Consider the following 17,146-nt stretch of genomic DNA (forward strand, 5'->3'; position numbering starts at 1 on the left):
ATGGTAAAATGGTAACATCCATTAAATGAATTATTGTTTTGAAATCATTTCTTCTTTCTTCCAACAACATAATATTATTACAATGTAAATCAGAGTTAAATAGAAAATTGCTTACCTCAATGTCACTGCGAGATTTATAGACATCCCTGTGATGTCAGGTCCAATAATTGACAGCAGGTCCTCCATTTGCTGTGTACTCATTCTGAAGTACTGCAGGTGTTTTTCCGGGCTTATTTGCAGCTCCTGAACAAGGTGGTGGTAAGCACCAAATTGTGTCCTTTTTTCATTTAGAGCGTGTGAGTCCGTAGAAGGGAAAAACTCCCTCCATTCCTCCACCATTTTCTTTATTATTCCTTCCCGTCCCTAGACTGAGGTGGTATGTAATACTATTATTAATTCTAGAGCTCCCTCCACAAGACTTATATGCTTTCAAGTGGAGACTTTTTGCCTTGTGGTGTAGACGTGTTCTGGATCCAGTTCATTGCCCCGTTGGTTCACTGCTAGAGTTTCTTCAGAGTCATTTTTCTGAGGGATTGACCCCCGCTACTCTCAAGGTGTATGTAGCTGCCATATCTGCGGGACATGCACTCGTATGAGGTGTTTCAGTGGGTCATCATCCTTTGGTCTCCCGTTTTATGCAGGGTTCGAGACGGCTTAGGCCTTTCCGCTAAACACGAGTTCCTTTATGGGATCTATCGATCGTTTTGGAGGGTCTGTCCGGCCATCCTTTTGAGCCGTTGGAGTCCGTGTCAGAGAAATTGTTGACCCTCAAGACTGTTCTCTTGGTGGCTTTATCCTCCCTTAAGAGAGTAGGTGATTGGCAGGCTCTCTCCATCAACCCTTCGTGTATGGATTTTGCCCCAGGGTTGGTAAAATTTTATTGCAACCTAGGCCTGATTATGTTCCTAAGTTTGCTTCGAATCCATTTCGCTTTCAGCAAGTGGTCTTGGAGGATATCTCCCATGCTGACACGTTGTCAGGTAGCATGGGTCTCTGCCCAGTGAGGGCACTAAGGATCTATGTAGACCGCACAGCTCAGTGGCGTGGATCTGACCAGCTGTTCGTGTGTTTTGGTGGTAAGAGCAGAGGCTCTGCTGTCACTAAACAGCGAATGTCGCATTGGATATTTGAGGCTATCTCTTTGGCCTACGAGGCGCGTGGCTTGACTTCACCTCTAGGATTATGTGCTCACTCTACGAGAGCAGTGGCTTCTTCTCAGGCCTTTCTGAAAGGGTCGTCGATGGAAGATGTTTGTGCTGTGGTAGGATGTCCCTCTCCTAGCACCTTCATCAAGTTCGACAGTCTAGACGTGAGGATGGCTCCTGGTTCCCGGGTCTTATCTGCTTGAGCAGACGCTTTCCTTGGTCTCGACTCTCCAGCTAGCTAAGGTACGTCAGGCATCATGGTATAGCGTTCCCAAAGCAATGTCAATGAACCTATGAAAGGGAACATGTCGGTTATGTATGTAACCCTAGTTCCCTGAATAGGGAACGAGATGCTGCAATGCAGGCCGTTCCGTACCTTGATAGCGCTTCCTTCGTCATATATGGACATCTGATGAAATGGCACGTGCCATGCTGATATAGCATATGCTACGTATGTGTGTGGGGTGGGGGCGGTGCTAAGCACTATTTGGCCAGTAAATTGGTGTGATGGGCCTAGGTTCCCTGTTTGGTGTGATTTGTCACACCAAACAGGGATGAATTTAGAAGCCACCAAACACTTCCATGGTTTCCCTATTTAAAGATGGTTACACGAGCTTCTAAATTAATCCCTGTTTGGATCCTAAGGAATGAATGGTGCTAAGCTAAACGCTAACATAGTGGCACTGCGCGCTAGAGCGATTAAGTGCACGCACTGAGACAGAAGAGTTGATACTTACCGCTCCTAAGTTGAGGGAAGAACATATTGGAATATGGAAAAACGGTGGCGTTTTCCTTTTAAAAAATAAATACGACCGCATGTTGTGTCAATCACCACACAGCCTCCGAAACTGTCGCCCGTCATAAAAAAAATTCAGATCAGGTTCGATTTTCTGCATTTTCACATCCGTGGCATGCATTTTGATAGGAAATAAGGAATACAACCCCCCTCCCCCCCTGAAAAATCCACGTAGATCTCAACCTGTGGGATTTTGCAGCAGGAAAAAAAGGTTTCAGGAGGGACTCAAAAAGGGGGCATTCTAAAATGCTTAATGTGAAACTTTTTTCTTAGACTATTACTCTTAATTTGTCTACTGCTAAAATAACGCACCATAATCCGGGTACTTACACCTTTTCCAAAGTCAAAATCAAGCATTTTCATGGTTTTCATTTTTACAACTGAGGTAAATTGCATGTTTACATACACATTCATGATAAATCAGCTATTAAAATGTGATAGCATTCTACAGAAGAGTGACAAATTAACAGAAAACATGTTTCATGGTTCAAACTGTAAAATTAATTTAAGACGTTTTAAGCACTTTATCCAAAATCCAAGCCCTTTTCAAACCTTGAAAACACATTAAAATTCAAGCACTTTCAAGGATTTCCAGCACCCGTACAATCCCTGCATAATCCGAGTGGAAATAAAATATTTTTGCATGTTGCTAGAATTGTCTGCTAAATGAATAAACAAGATTTTTGATGAGTTAAAAGTAGCGAACTCAGAGGAGTGGAAAATTAAAATTTTATTTTGGACACAGGAAATGAAAGAAATGCATATTTACAAAGCCAGTACAGTGTTCAACGTTCAGGATGAATTGGTCGCAGGAAAGAGCTTTTAAAAGGCCACCAGGAAACAAAAGTATGTGCAAGTCAAGGCCCAGGTGTCCTCTTGGATGGCGGTTCACCCTCTGCCTCTTCTGTCTCTTCTGCCTTACGTTTCTGTGATAAATTAAAATCACATTTAGTTTTTAATGACAAATGTATCAGTATGCATCTAGTCAATGTTGTATTGTAAAATTTTAGCACTTTTATCCTGAATAAAAATCAGCTTGTTGTTGTACCTTGGATATTTCACACTGCATCAGCTGGTCTGCAGTGTTTCTCATCTCATCATCCTGTTACACAAATATAACATTTTAAATTTGCAGACTGCTGTTTATTATTTTACTTAAAGCGATCACATTTCAAATGCTATTTAAAGGTTGACAACTATCAATACTAGTTGAATAATGCTCAATAAGGCGCGTACATTCAACCACGGATGTGTCAGCGCCTCTTCCACGCTCAGACGCTTTTCGGGATCCACAACCAGGAGCTTCTTGATCAAATCTTTGGCTGAAAGACAAAGTGAAAATATAATTACGCTGTATGCTTTTAAGTTCAAATATTTCTGACAATATAAACTGATGCTATTTAACTATCCAACTGTCAAAGGAGAGCAAACACATTACCTTCATTTGAGACCTTCTTCCACTGAGATGGGATGAAACGGTAATGGCCATTAATGATCTGTTCACGCACAGACATGGTGGAGCACTCAGAGTTAAATGGAGGATAACCACCCAAGCTATGACAATACAGATACACAGCTTTAGGATAAAATGTCATACATTCATATATTCATTCAAGCACAGTTTGCATGAGTTTCGATTACGGGCTTAAAATGTACATCTTTCAGAGTTTCTACATGTTTTGACCAATGAATTGAATTTTCCAGTCATTTATGAATACTATAAAAGTATTTCGGGTAACACTTTACAATGAGGTCTCATTGTTAAGATGAATTAATGCAGAATTAACAACGACAAATATTTTTACAGCATTTTGCAAGCATATGATCATTGAAATCAACAGATTTCATTCCAAACCCTGACTTTTGCCCCAATAAAACTGATTGTTTAATTCACTAATTTGACAAAATGTAATGATTCAATTATAATGAAATTGTCCACGCAACACAAGTTTTCTATTAGAAACAGACCAAAATTTAAAGAATTGTTCGTCTGAGTGTTTTTTTTTTTTAAATGAATCGTTTGATCCAATTACAAAAACTGGTCTGAATGATTCATTCACAAGTCAGACTGATCTTGTCATCAAGTTTGACTTAATGAATCAATTATCCAGTTGTAGCAATTAAGAGTTCACTGGAGATGAAGATCAGATCCTACTGATTCATATTTACTCATTCAACTTTAATTTCCACTAACCAGATGAACAGTAGGACCCCCAGGCTCCAATAATCGACTGCTTTAGTGTATCCTACTGTCGCAGCGTGTGTGAACACCTCCGGGGCGAGATATGTAGGCGTCCCGCAGAGCGTCTTCATCAGGGAGGATTCCTCCAAAATCTTAGACAGATTAAAATCCGTAATCTACAAAGCATTGAGAATTCACATGTGTGGGGAAAGCAGGTTATCTTAGGTTCGGGATCATTTCTGTGCATCCTGTTTCAACTATAAAGGCTTGGCTGGATCTCTAAACTTTGGAACTGCGACAATTAAAGGAGAACGATGTTGGAATCTGAGGCTAAAGCTACGTCAGTTTCAAAGCTCTCAGGCAAACACACCTTAATCAAACAGATGTCATCATGTGAAGCCAGCAGCACATTCTCAGGTTTGAGATCTCGATGAATGATCCCGTTATTGTGGAGATACTGGAGAGAAAGTAACAGAACATTTTTCTTTGCATTTCCCCTCTGCTATAGCTTGACTCCTACACTGTATGCATACAGTATTGTTGGTTCATGAAAGGTGCTATAAAAATAAAAATTTATTATTAAACTGCTTTTGCACCTCTATTTTAAGTTGTTTTGGATAGAAGCATCTGCTAAATGCATTCGGACTTGAAGAGCGCTTTTCCTTTAAAAGCACACTGGTATGAGATTCTGCATACAAGTAATGGGCATACAAATTTGTTAATTATTTTTTGAAAAAAGTACAACTTCATTAATATAGTTTTGAAATGGGAAATTTTTAGTAGTGGCTTTTAAAATGATTATCATAAATCATATTGTGATATTACCTTACAGCATTTAGTATAACTACAAACTTTAGCTTTCAGAGTTTCTTTTTTTAAACCAAATAGTATAGTTTTACAATAATGACATTTATAGGTTATCAGCCAAAGTAAAAATAAAGTATCAACCCAAAAAAAAAAAATCAACTTTCTAGTAACCATAAAATATTTTTGAACTTGTTTTATATAAATATATTTTTTTTTCAGCAAGGATTCATTAAATTGATGAGAAGTCACAGTAATTTTTTCAATCAATATATTATATTCAGATGTTTTCAATCAATCAAAAATATTTTTATTTCAAATAAAATATTTTCAATGTTTATTTCAAATATCTACTTTTTTTTATCTTCTTTTGAACGTTCTATTCGTCACAGAATCCTGAAATAAAATTTCCCCTAAAATATTAAGCAGCAAATATTGTTCCAACATTGATGACAATAATAAATATTTCCTGAGCCTCAAATCAGCATACTAGAATGATTTCTGAAGGATCACGTGACACTGAAAACTGGAGTAATGATACTAAAAAATTCAGCTTCACAGGAATAAATTCCATTTTAAACTGTATTCAAACAGAACACCCTTATTTTAAATTGTAATAATATTTCACAATAGTCCTATTTTTATTGTATTTACTCAAATGCAGAATACGAGACTTCTTTTGAAAGTTTTGAACGGTAGTTGCCATTTCAACATGGTACTTTCTCCACTCTAAATGGTCAGGTGACTGATTTGAACAGTTTGACTGTCTATGGGTAAGCAGTGCAGGTTAATGCTTGTGCTCATTTAAAAAACAAACACATTTAGAGGAAGACGCTGTTTGAAGCATCTCTCATAAAGATGTACCTCCACAGCCCTAAGCATTTGATAAAAGTAGAGTTTGGCGATTTCTTCTTCCAGCTGTTTCTTGGCCTTGATCCTGCCAAACAGCTCTCCTCCTTCAACACTATTCACAGCACAGAGATAATGAAATAATTCATCAAAAAACACGTTTAAATCATTTGTAAAAAAAGACAGAAAATTGCGTAGTACAGGTAAGATATGAAGTGCTTTAAAAAGTGTTTCCTTGTCTAGTAACTTTTCTTTAAAGGATCTGTAAATACACATACAGGTAGAAATTATCTGTACCCAAATAAATTCGGCCTGCGAGTTCATGTTGCTAACTATTCCCCAACAAAACACCACAGGAACTTACTACTCCAAAACAATGTAGTAAGAATCTTCTGTCTGGTAGAAATCTTCTGTCTTGATCAGGCACGGCTGCAGGGAAGAGAAAAATGATGAGATTTATAGATCTATAGCTCTGTAGCATTTAAAGACTCATTCGTGACTTACATGATCAATTTTCTTTAAAATTTCAATTTCACGTTCTGCATTTCGTGTGGCCGTCTGTGGAACACAAACAGAACATTTGAAAATGAATCGGTAATTTTAAACATTAGTGTGTACGAAAAAAATCCTAAAGCAGTGTGTGTCTTTTTTTTAATGGATGCACATCAGCTAATAGTAATTCTCAAGAAATCGATTCCTCATAACAACAAAATTGTCTAAATTGAACCCAACCATATACACTCACCTAAATATACCATATACACCTTCCTATTATTAGGAACACCTGTTCAATTTCTCATTAATGCAATTATCTAATCAACCAATCACATGGCAGTTGCTTCAATGCATTTAGGGGTGGGGTCCTGGTCAAGACAATCTCCTGAACTCCAAACTGAATGTCAGAATGGAAAAGAAAGGTGATTTAAGCAATTTTGAGCGTGGCATGGTTGTTGGTGCCAGACGGGCCGGTCTGAGTATTTCACAATCTGCTCAATTACTGGGATTTTCACGCACAACCATTTCTAGGGTTTACAAAGAATGGTGTGAAAAGGGAAAAACATCCAGTATGCGGCAGTCCTGTGGGCGAAAATGCCTTGTTGATGCTAGAGGTCAGAGGAGAATGGGCTGACTGATTCAAGATGATAGAAGAGCAACTTTGACTGAAATAACCACTCGTTACAACCGAGGTATGCAGCAAAGCATTTGTGAAGCCACAACACGCACAACCTTGAGGCGGATGGGCTACAACAGCAGAAGACCCCACCGGGTACCACTCATCTCCACTACAAATAGGAAAAAGAGGCTACAATTTGCACGAGCTCACCAAAATTGGACGGTTGAAGACTGGAAAAATGTTACCTGGTCTGATGAGTCTCGATTTCTGTTGAGACATTCAGATGGTAGAGTGAGAATTTGGCGTAAACAGAATGAGAACATGGATCCATCATGCCTTGTTACCACTGTGCAGGCTGGTGGTGGTGGTGTAATGGTGTGGGGGATGTTTTCTTGGCACACTTTAGGCCCCTTAGTGCCAATTGGGCATCGTTTAAATGCCACGGCCTACCTGAGCATTGTTTCTGACCATGTCCATCCCTTTATGACCACCATGTACCCATCCTCTGATGGCTACTTCCAGCAGGATAATGCACCATGTCACAAAGCTCGAATCATTTCAAATTGTTTTCTTGAACATGACAATGAGTTCACTGTACTAAAATGGCCCCCACAGTCACCAGATCTCAACCCAATAGAGCATCTTTGGGATGTGGTGGAACGGGAGCTTCGTGCCCTGGATGTGCATCCCACAAATCTCCATCAACTGCAAGATGCTATCCTATCAATATGGGCCAACATTTCTAAAGAATGCTTTCAGCACCTTGTTGAATCAATGCCACATAGAATTAAGGCAGTTCTGAAGGCGAAAGGGGGTCAAACACAGTATTAGTATGGTGTTCCTAATAATCCTTTAGGTGAGTGTAGATCTTTAGTATAACAGCAAAAACGTCAAATTAGGGTTGCGCCTAGGGGTGTGCGATATATATAGTCTACGATAATATTGTAATTGTTGTTTTAACGATGTGCATTTTGACATTATCAAGTATTTTGCAAAATCCAAACAAAACACCTATGGATTGCACCTATACATTACGTGATGAGGTCTAGTGTGTTAAACAGTGCACATGCACATTTAGAGTGTGTTTTTTCACTGCATGATTCAGTCTATTAAAATGCATTAAGAATGATCACAAAATTCACGATATGGGGGCAGAAAATTTATATAATTTCAGTTAAAATCACACGAAGAGTGTCGTTTTCTCTTCAAAAATCAGCATGATTACAAATGTGATATTGATTTTATACAACAGTTCAAAAAACAATAAGTTAATATTAAGAGACTTATGTTTTAGACACCATATTCGCTCCATTTCGCAAACAAAAAATTATTCCAAACAGCTACAGCACTGTTTTACATCTCTGAGCAACATAACGGTGTTTCGTTAAATGATTCGGTTCAGTCGCAATGACTCACTTGTTAACAGTGACTTGCTGCCACCTACTGGCGATTTTAATTTCACATTTAAAGCATCTTTTTATTTTTTAAATAATTTCAAATATCAGTATTCAATGTTTTATGTTTAAAATATCAAAACATTGTGCTTTTGTAACTGCAGGTTATATAACTCCATGTCCCGCCGAGCTGCATTAAACAGTGCGTAAATATGCCACTTCGTATTTCTATCACCGATGTGAACTGACCTCACAGAATATGAAGAATATCAATAATTGCTGCTGTCAACGGTAGTCAGATATCAGCACAATAACACACTCAACAAAACATAGCCTAATTATCGTTATCGGAAAAAACACAGAGATATAATTTTTTTTCAATATCGCACACTCCTAGTTGAGCCTATACACGATAGTATCATGTATTGCCGATAGTCAGAGATATCGCCTATAATATCGCCTTTGACGATTATTATTTTTATTATCAGGCTAGTAATACTAATTAATATTAGGGCCTATTTGTTCCATTATATTTATTTTTCCGCATTTTTACAGAGTTGGCATTATAACCAATCACATACGATTATGTTGAGCTTATGAATGCAATGGCCAATCAGAGGCGTTCAGATGAGTCATCGCTCATTTCGAGTTTTCGATCAGGGGATTCTGTAACGAGAAGCCCGTAGTGTGGGTCTCAATGCTCACACTATGTATTTTCTATAAAGTCAGGTATGCATCCTTTACTCGTAGAATTATCTTTGAGAATTCGATGTTTTGTATTGATATGATTTGATCTCTTTGAATTGCTGTAGAATTGAGATAATACATACAGTATTTACCTGACTGAGAATAAATTGTTACATTTGACCTTATTCTGTTTTACTCTGTAATTATTGACTCTAGTAGATTACGTTGCATCCTTGTTAAAGACATGAGCAACCGAATGAACGAGTAAATATAAAGTCAAGAGTTAACTAGAATAATCAAATATCAGAATAATAAATTAGAAATGGACAAGCAATCAATTTGTATTTCAAGCTAAATACGAGGTCAAGCTAAAATGGAGTCAGATTAAATGATAAAATGGAGTCAGATTAGAGTTTAATTTAAATTGAAGAACTTTGCACACTGGAAAGACCGAACACGCAGGAAACCTTCATCCACCATTTGGATACCTTCCTTGGGCCGGATGGGTGGAGCCTTACACCACAGAAGTATTAAAAAACAGCAGCAAATCAGCATATTAGACTGATTTCTGAAGGATCACGTGCCACTGAAGACTGGAATGATGCTTTGATCACAGGAATAAATACAATTTCAATATACGAAAATAGAAAACAGTCATTTTAAATTGTATTATTTAACAATATTACTTTTGATCAAATAAATTCAGGCTTGATGAGCATAGGAGTACAGAAGTTCTAAGCGGCCATGCATTATTATAATTTTTCTGTCTTGTTTTCTCGTTATCACGACTTAATTTTCTCTGTGTATTCGGCATGAGAAAATGCTATAGAAGCAGCATCATCGCAGCATCATGGATGATCGTATTCGCTTTAACTTTGATCAGGGACTCACTCAAACTGAAATAATAAAAATAAAAATAAAAATATGGTATAAGTACCATCCCAAATATTGAAGGTGTTGTGTGTGTGACCGACTACATTGATCCATGATAGAATACTTGTCATGCATATTCATACTCGGACATTTTAGCTCTGTGTCTGTCAGTGATTGACGACTTACACATTACACATAAGTGTTCGACACTTGAGAAGGAGGCTGTCGGGTTTGCAACTTTATCGTCGAAGACAATATAGCGACCCTGATTTTCTCACGATAGCTACAATTACGTCGTGAGAAAACGGTTTTTAGGTTGAGATCAACAACTTTCGTTATGTCCAGATAACCACAAAACAAATTACGTTATGTCGAGATCACAAGAAAATTAAGTCGTGATCACGACAAAACAAGACAGAAAAATTATAATAATGCATGGCCGCTTAGAACTTCCGTATAGGAGACTTAAAAACATAAAAAAAGGAATGACCCCAAATCTTTAATTCTCAACTGGCTGATCTTTAATATCATTGCTAAATATATTTTTGCACTGCTCAATGTGGACTACAAGGCATTAAATTATTCTAAACGATATGAAAAGATGTGTATCATAGGCACTATGCATATTTTATAATAATGTATACATTCTTCCAGTTCTCTTACCCCAATTGATGGGAAGTCGTGTTTGTTTATAGTTTTCAGAGCAACTTTTTTACAGGTGTCCTTTTCAATGGCAAGTTTAACTTCACCACAGACGCCTCTGTCAGAAAACACAAACAGATGTACAATAAACTGCAAAAACAAATGTACACAATAATCAAATACAACAATATTTGTCAGTGTGGTCTGCTAGGCCCATAAATGCATAATGAAGCTTAGAGTTTTGGATGTAACAGAAACACTTACGTTCCAATCTTTCGTGCTATGTGATATTTTTTGCTGAACTCTAAAGGAAGGTTAGGTTGATCGTCCCCCATCTTATCTATGAACATGAAAACTGTGGGGAAAAAAGAACCAATCAAATCAATTCTTTGTCTTTTTTAGACACTATATTCTTTAACTTCTATGCAAAAATAACGTCACAAGGATAATTTTCAGGTGATTTATTGCATGAACTGTAGTTTACATTTCATAAACTCCTGATAATGTCACCTAAATGACTAACCTTGATGTTTTTGTTCTGCAAGGGCAATAACAGAGTTATTGCTAAGAAGTCTTTGCTTCCCGTTTCCTATTTTCTCATCGTCCACCCATGTGCCGTTACCGCTGAAGTCCTCGACGTAGACGAGATTCTCATCCTGAAACAGAAGTAAAAATAAAACAGGCCACGTGTTGAGTTAGACCTGATGTAGAAATGAGCTTTTCACAGTCTGCCATGATTAATTTGTTCAGAGAGTGAATTTATCTTATAACAGGGAGGTTATGGAGATATTCTAGAAAATAAATAAATAAAACATTTGATGTTTTATTTGATTAAAACTAGTTTCACGAAGAGCTACTCAATGCTGGTCTTACCCTAAAAATCTTAAAGTGCTTCTTGCTGTACGTCTTGAAATGTGTTGACTGTTCTACAATGGCATTGGTGAAACAGTAATCGCATGAGCCATCCCTTCCAAACATATACTGGTTTTCAACACAATCTGGAAAACATCAAAAAGAAGCCATATTGAGTACTGTTATTGTTAAATATTCTTTTTTTTAGCTGAAATAAACTTGAAAATAAAAATACAAAATATTAGATAAACTTACCAAACCTACATAATTTAAAAATGTTGCCTACTTGTTGACTGCTAACTGAAAATACATTTAAGCTGAAGAACTAACAAACAAATTTAATTAAAGCCAAGTAGATAAAAAACGGTCCCACTTTATATATCGTCGTGACGTATTGTCAAGTATGGTTACCCATACTCGAAATTGGTGCTCTGCGTTTAACGCATCCAAGTGCACACACACACAGCAGTGAGTAGTGAACAAATGCACACACACACACCGTGAACACACACCCGGAGCAGTGGGCAGCCATGCTGCAGCGCCCGGGGAGCAGTTGGGGGTTCGGTGCCTTGCTCAAGGGCACCTCAGTCGTGGTATTGAGGGTGGAGAGAGCGCTGGACATTCACTCCCCCCACCTACAATTCCTGCCGGCCGGGGGCTCGAACTCGCAACCTTTCGATTACGAGTCCGACTCTCTAACCATTAGGCCACGACTTCCCCCTATATATTAGGTGGCCTTAACTACTATGTACGGAAGTTCTAAGCGGCCATGCATTATTATAATTTTTCTGTCTTGTTTTCTCGTGATCTCGACATAACGAGTTGTTTTGTCGTTATCACGACTTAATTTTCTCGTGATCTCGACATAACGAAAGTTGTTTTGTCGTTATCACGACTTAATTTTCTCGTGATCTCGACATAACGAAAGTTGTTTTGTCGTTATCACGACTTAATTTTCTCGTGATCTCGACATAACGAAAGTTGTTTTGTCGTTATCACGACTTAATTTTCTCGTGATCTCGACATAACGAGTTGTTTTGTCGTTATCACGACTTAATTTTCTCGTGATCTCGACATAACGAGTTGTTTTGTCGTTATCACGACTTAATTTTCTCGTGATCTCGACATAACGAAAGTTGTTTTGTCGTTATCACGACTTAATTTTCTCGTGATCTCGACATAACGAAAGTTGTTTTGTCGTTATCACGACTTAATTTTCTCGTGATCTCGACATAACGAAAGTTGTTTTGTCGTTATCACGACTTAATTTTCTTGTGATCTCGACATAACGAGTTGTTTTGTCGTTATCACGACTTAATTTTCTCGTGATCTCGACATAACGAGTTGTTTTGTCGTTATCACGACTTAATTTTCTCGTGATCTCGACATAACGAAAGTTGTTTTGTCGTTATCACGACTTAATTTTCTCGTGATCTCGACATAACGAAAGTTGTTTTGTCGTTATCACGACTTAATTTTCTTGTGATCGCGACATAACGAAAGTTGTTTTGTCGTTATCACGACTTAATTTTCTCGTGATCGCGACATAACGAAAGTTGTTTTGTCGTTATCACGACTTAATTTTCTTGTGATCTCGACATAACGAGTTGTTTTGTCGTTATCACGACTTAATTTTCTCGTGATCTCGACATAACAAAATTTGTTTTGTGGTTATCTGGACATAACGAAAGTTGTTGATCTCAACCTAAAAACCATTTTCTCACGACGTAATTGTAGCTATCGTGAGAAAATCAGGGTCGCTATATTGTCTTCGACGATGAAGTTGCTGTCCCGACAGCCTCCTTCTCAAGTGTCGAACACTTATGTGTAAGTCGTCAATCACTGACAGACACAGAGCTAAAATGTCCGAGTATGAATATGCATGACAAGTATTCTATCATGGATCAATGTAGTCGGTCACACACACAACACCTTCAATATTTGGGATGGTACTTATACCATATTTTTATTTTTTCAGTTTGAGTGAGTCCCTGATCAAAGTTAAAGCGAATACGATCATCCATGATGCTGCGATGATGCTGCTTCTATAGCATTTTCTCATGCCGAATACACAGAGAAAATTAAGTCGTGATAACGACAAAACAACTTTCGTTATGTCGAGATCACGAGAAAATTAAGTCGTGATAACGACAAAACAAGAGAGAAAAATTATAATAATGCATGGCCGCTTAGAACTTCCATAACTATGTACTTACCTTTACATTAATCATTTGATACAATGCACTTATTGTGTACATACATATATTTAAAAATACCTATATGTAATTACATCTGTAAATAATGTCTGTAATTGCATTTAAAATTGCACTGTTGACCCATCCCTTACACCGTAACCCACCCTTAAACCTACTCATACCACCAAACCTGTCCTTAACCTTACCTGTATCCCACCTCAGTAGCAGCAAAAGTGTTTTGAAATACAATATGACCACAATAAGTACATTGTACTTATTTTTTGATGCAAGTACATAGTAGTTACGGCCACCTAATATAAAGTGTGCCCAAAAAAACTAATAAAAAAGACAAAAGCACATAATATTACTAAAACTTAAACTAAAATTAAAACGAAAACTGAAAATACAAAAATAAAAGCTAATTCAAAATATTAAGGAATACTATAATAGTAAATAATACTAAAACAACACTGGCCATATTCCTGTTATACCATAATAGCTCAATCTCATAACTGTTATGACCCGTATTTTATGCAAGCTCTATTGACAGTATTTGTGGCATTATGTCACAAAAACAACAACTAAAATTTTACCTTAAAAACAAACAAATAAAGCCACTATTAGGGCAATACACATATAATGGGACCCGTGTTTAAGAGTGTCTGGAGCTTCTGAATCAGTGACTGTATGTAGGTTTTGTTATTAGTTCAAGTATTTGCTATTCACTGTTCAAATGCGGAGTTTTGCACGTTGTGTGTGTGTGTGTGTGTGGGGAACAGGGTCACATCACATCCACTTAACAGTGCAGTTTGTACTGCAAATACATACGAGTATCATCACTGTGTCTGTCACGCGACTCTACTTTTGGGCTTGAACTGATGGTAAAACTAACTTGAAAGCTGAAGCTTGCGATTATGGTAAGGGGCGTTCTGTCACGTGCTTGTGGTGTTCAGCCAATCCCAATGCACTGGGTCAGTTGGCCAATCGGAGCAGACTGTGCTTGTTGGAAGGAGGGGCTTTGTAGAAAAACGATGCGTTTGAGAGTGGCAGGTCATAGAGGAGCTACAATAATGCGCAGTATTTGAAAAATAATGTGTTTTTTGAACATTAAAGCATGTCAACATATTCTGTTACACCAAATACACAACATAATGATCTTTAAAATGGCATCATATGACCCCTTTAACTTGTGCTGTACACATTATTAACATCCATTTGACTGCTTTGTAACATGATAACCCCTAATACACATAGGGTAAGAGGTCAGAAATACAATCTATTTGGTCTATTATATGCTAGTGTGCTATTTTGAATATATCCAAGTCATTTTGCAGTGATTAAGTTTTACTTTCACATTTTATGTTTTATATTTTAGTTGCAACAGATCATGTAAAGACTATCAAACACGCGTTTTACTTATACTGAAAGTCTTTTATTCATGTTACGCATACTTTAATTGCATCATTTTGCACATATTTTTTTTAAGCGCAAATTACACACAACAGTTTAAGTGAGAACTGACTTTTGGTCAAAAACATCTCCGTTGCTCCAGTTTCCCTCATTAAGCATCTATTCTGACTAGCTTTCCATGTTCAAAACACTGAAAATATATTCTGTGGTATCAAAATGATATCGCAAATGTTGTCAATAGCACTTAACTTGTACCAAACACAGAACAGTCCATTAATAACATTTCTTTGACTGCTTTAAACATGATAACCTTACTATACAGATGGTAAGAGGTCAGAATTGCAACCTATTTGGTTTGTTATTGATACCACTCCTGTTCAAAAACCCTTGGGAACTAATTATAATGCTCTCACATTACTCACTTTCTTAAATCAAGGAAGATAATACACTTAACTGAGCACACTCAATCCATGCACCAAGGGGATGACGCGGCCCCACACCTGAGGCTGCACTTCCTCCTCGTCTTCAGGAATAGACTGTAGTTCCTGGACCGGCACTGTATCTACAGAACTTAGAGTCCCTGAGCCTGAGGAAGAGCCCTGACTTGATGGCGTTGGGGCGGATGAGGAGCTGGATCCAGGCTGTGATTGTGTTTGGGACTGGGTCTGGGACTGACTGTGGGATTGGGACTGACCACTGGGTCCAGGTTCCTCAGACATGATGTTTTTACGCTGGAGGTACACACTGAAAAATTTACAAAATGTCAAGAACAGTCAATAGCTGCATAAAGCCCAAAACTCCTTTGAAACAGAATATCATCTTCCAGCTCAGCTCACATAATTTTGCACAGTCTACACTCTAATGACGAATGTTTCAAACAGCAGTATGCATGTTACATTTTCAACATGTTGCATGTGATTATAGTTTGTGCATGGAAAAATATATTTATAATTTTTGCCAATGAAATATTTGTTTCAAACCTGCTCACTACAGAAATTGTCACGATTAGAATTATGCTTTTAAAATATTCCTGATATTTCCAGTACATACTAAGCTATTTTGAAAACTGTATCCAAGAATTTTTGCAGCGCTTCATGGATTTAAACATATTGAGTCATATTTATATTTTTCCTGCGCTAATTCCATTTACCAGAGGACTTTTAATGCATCATTTTATTTGCATCTTTTTGCACGCAAGTTTTTTTTTTTTTTTTGCACATAACTTTCTGAATTTTGGGTCCTATAATGTCTAGCATCTCATAGCTCCTATATTTTTGACCCTACAATCAAAAAAATACTGTGAATGGATAAAATGAATGAATAGAAGACTAAACAAGAGAACAGAAGTACAACAAATTCACTCTTTTTTAAAAATCTATTTTCCATGGGTTTATTAAGAACGAGACTAAACTTTTCTTTATATTTAAAGTATAGCAAACAATTCTTATACGATCTTACTAGATTCCAGGTGACACATAATTGACATATGTGCATAAATCATGTGCTTTGAAAGAAAATGAATTGCTTTTACATCATGTGACCTTTCCAAGTTCAGTTTCTGAGGGCATTTAGGTCGGATTAATTTCATGCACCACGCGGACACCAATGCAATCAGATGAAACTTGATAAGAAAACAGACTGAAGAACCAAATAGATTAGATAATATATGTCTATTTTCTGCAGATAAAGGCCAGTTGGTTAACTTACTTCTGCTGTTTCAAATATGCATTACTGTGTGAGAGCGCGTGCATTCAGTGCAAAGCACAGCGACCGAGGAAACTGGTTGTTGCTTTTTTCATCAGAAATAATCATTGATAGAAATCTACATGTCCGTCTGATCATCTACTGGTGCTTTTCAATTTCATATCCTACTGCATACCTTAATCAAGTCCTGTTTTTAAAAGTAGCAAACTTGCAGAAGGCCGCGTGAGCTGCTCATCAAATCTGCCGGGAAAAGTCATCCATCAATGAACTTCCCATAACATCAGAAGCCAGAGTAGAGGCTCATGGGAAATGTAGTTTATAAAACATTCCACGTTAATTAATTATATATGTAGATATACACTAAAATTTTAATGTTGTTCGTTATTTTAAGCATTATTATTATTATTACACCACGAACAGCAATTAGCAATATAGCAATTATTAATAATTGCTGTTAAAATTAAGAACACATACAAGCATTCCGGAAAATAAATGAAAA

The 17,146-nt window shown here is 37.2% G+C and overlaps 1 protein-coding gene across 4 annotated transcripts; it reads right to left on the reverse strand.

Moving 5' to 3' along the window:
• Positions 1 to 2,651: 2,651 nt before the first annotated feature.
• On the reverse strand, positions 2,652 to 16,941 carry LOC306871505 (serine/threonine-protein kinase Chk2-like). Of its 4 annotated transcripts, none has more exons than XM_079419506.1 (15): positions 16,823 to 16,941; positions 15,398 to 15,687; positions 11,360 to 11,484; positions 11,010 to 11,142; positions 10,751 to 10,841; positions 10,508 to 10,604; positions 6,281 to 6,334; positions 6,141 to 6,205; positions 5,792 to 5,891; positions 4,494 to 4,580; positions 4,136 to 4,275; positions 3,380 to 3,495; positions 3,178 to 3,263; positions 2,990 to 3,043; positions 2,652 to 2,867 (listed from the first exon to the last, which is right to left on the reverse strand). In XM_079419506.1, exons 2-15 carry the CDS (start codon positions 15,660 to 15,662, stop codon positions 2,799 to 2,801), a joined length of 1,482 nt encoding a protein of 493 aa, XP_079275632.1. In that variant the 5' UTR covers positions 15,663 to 15,687; positions 16,823 to 16,941; the 3' UTR covers positions 2,652 to 2,798. The 4 variants fall into 4 exon arrangements, with proteins under 4 accessions (XP_079275632.1, XP_079275631.1, XP_079275630.1 ...); XM_079419505.1 differs by having other exon boundaries at positions 4,136 to 4,299; positions 16,823 to 16,933; XM_079419504.1 differs by having other exon boundaries at positions 16,651 to 16,917.
• Positions 16,942 to 17,146: the final 205 nt, after the last annotated feature.

The sequence above is a fragment of the Barbus barbus genome, assembly GCF_936440315.1.
Source record: "Barbus barbus genome assembly, chromosome: 6".
Taxonomy (NCBI): domain Eukaryota; kingdom Metazoa; phylum Chordata; class Actinopteri; order Cypriniformes; family Cyprinidae; genus Barbus; species Barbus barbus.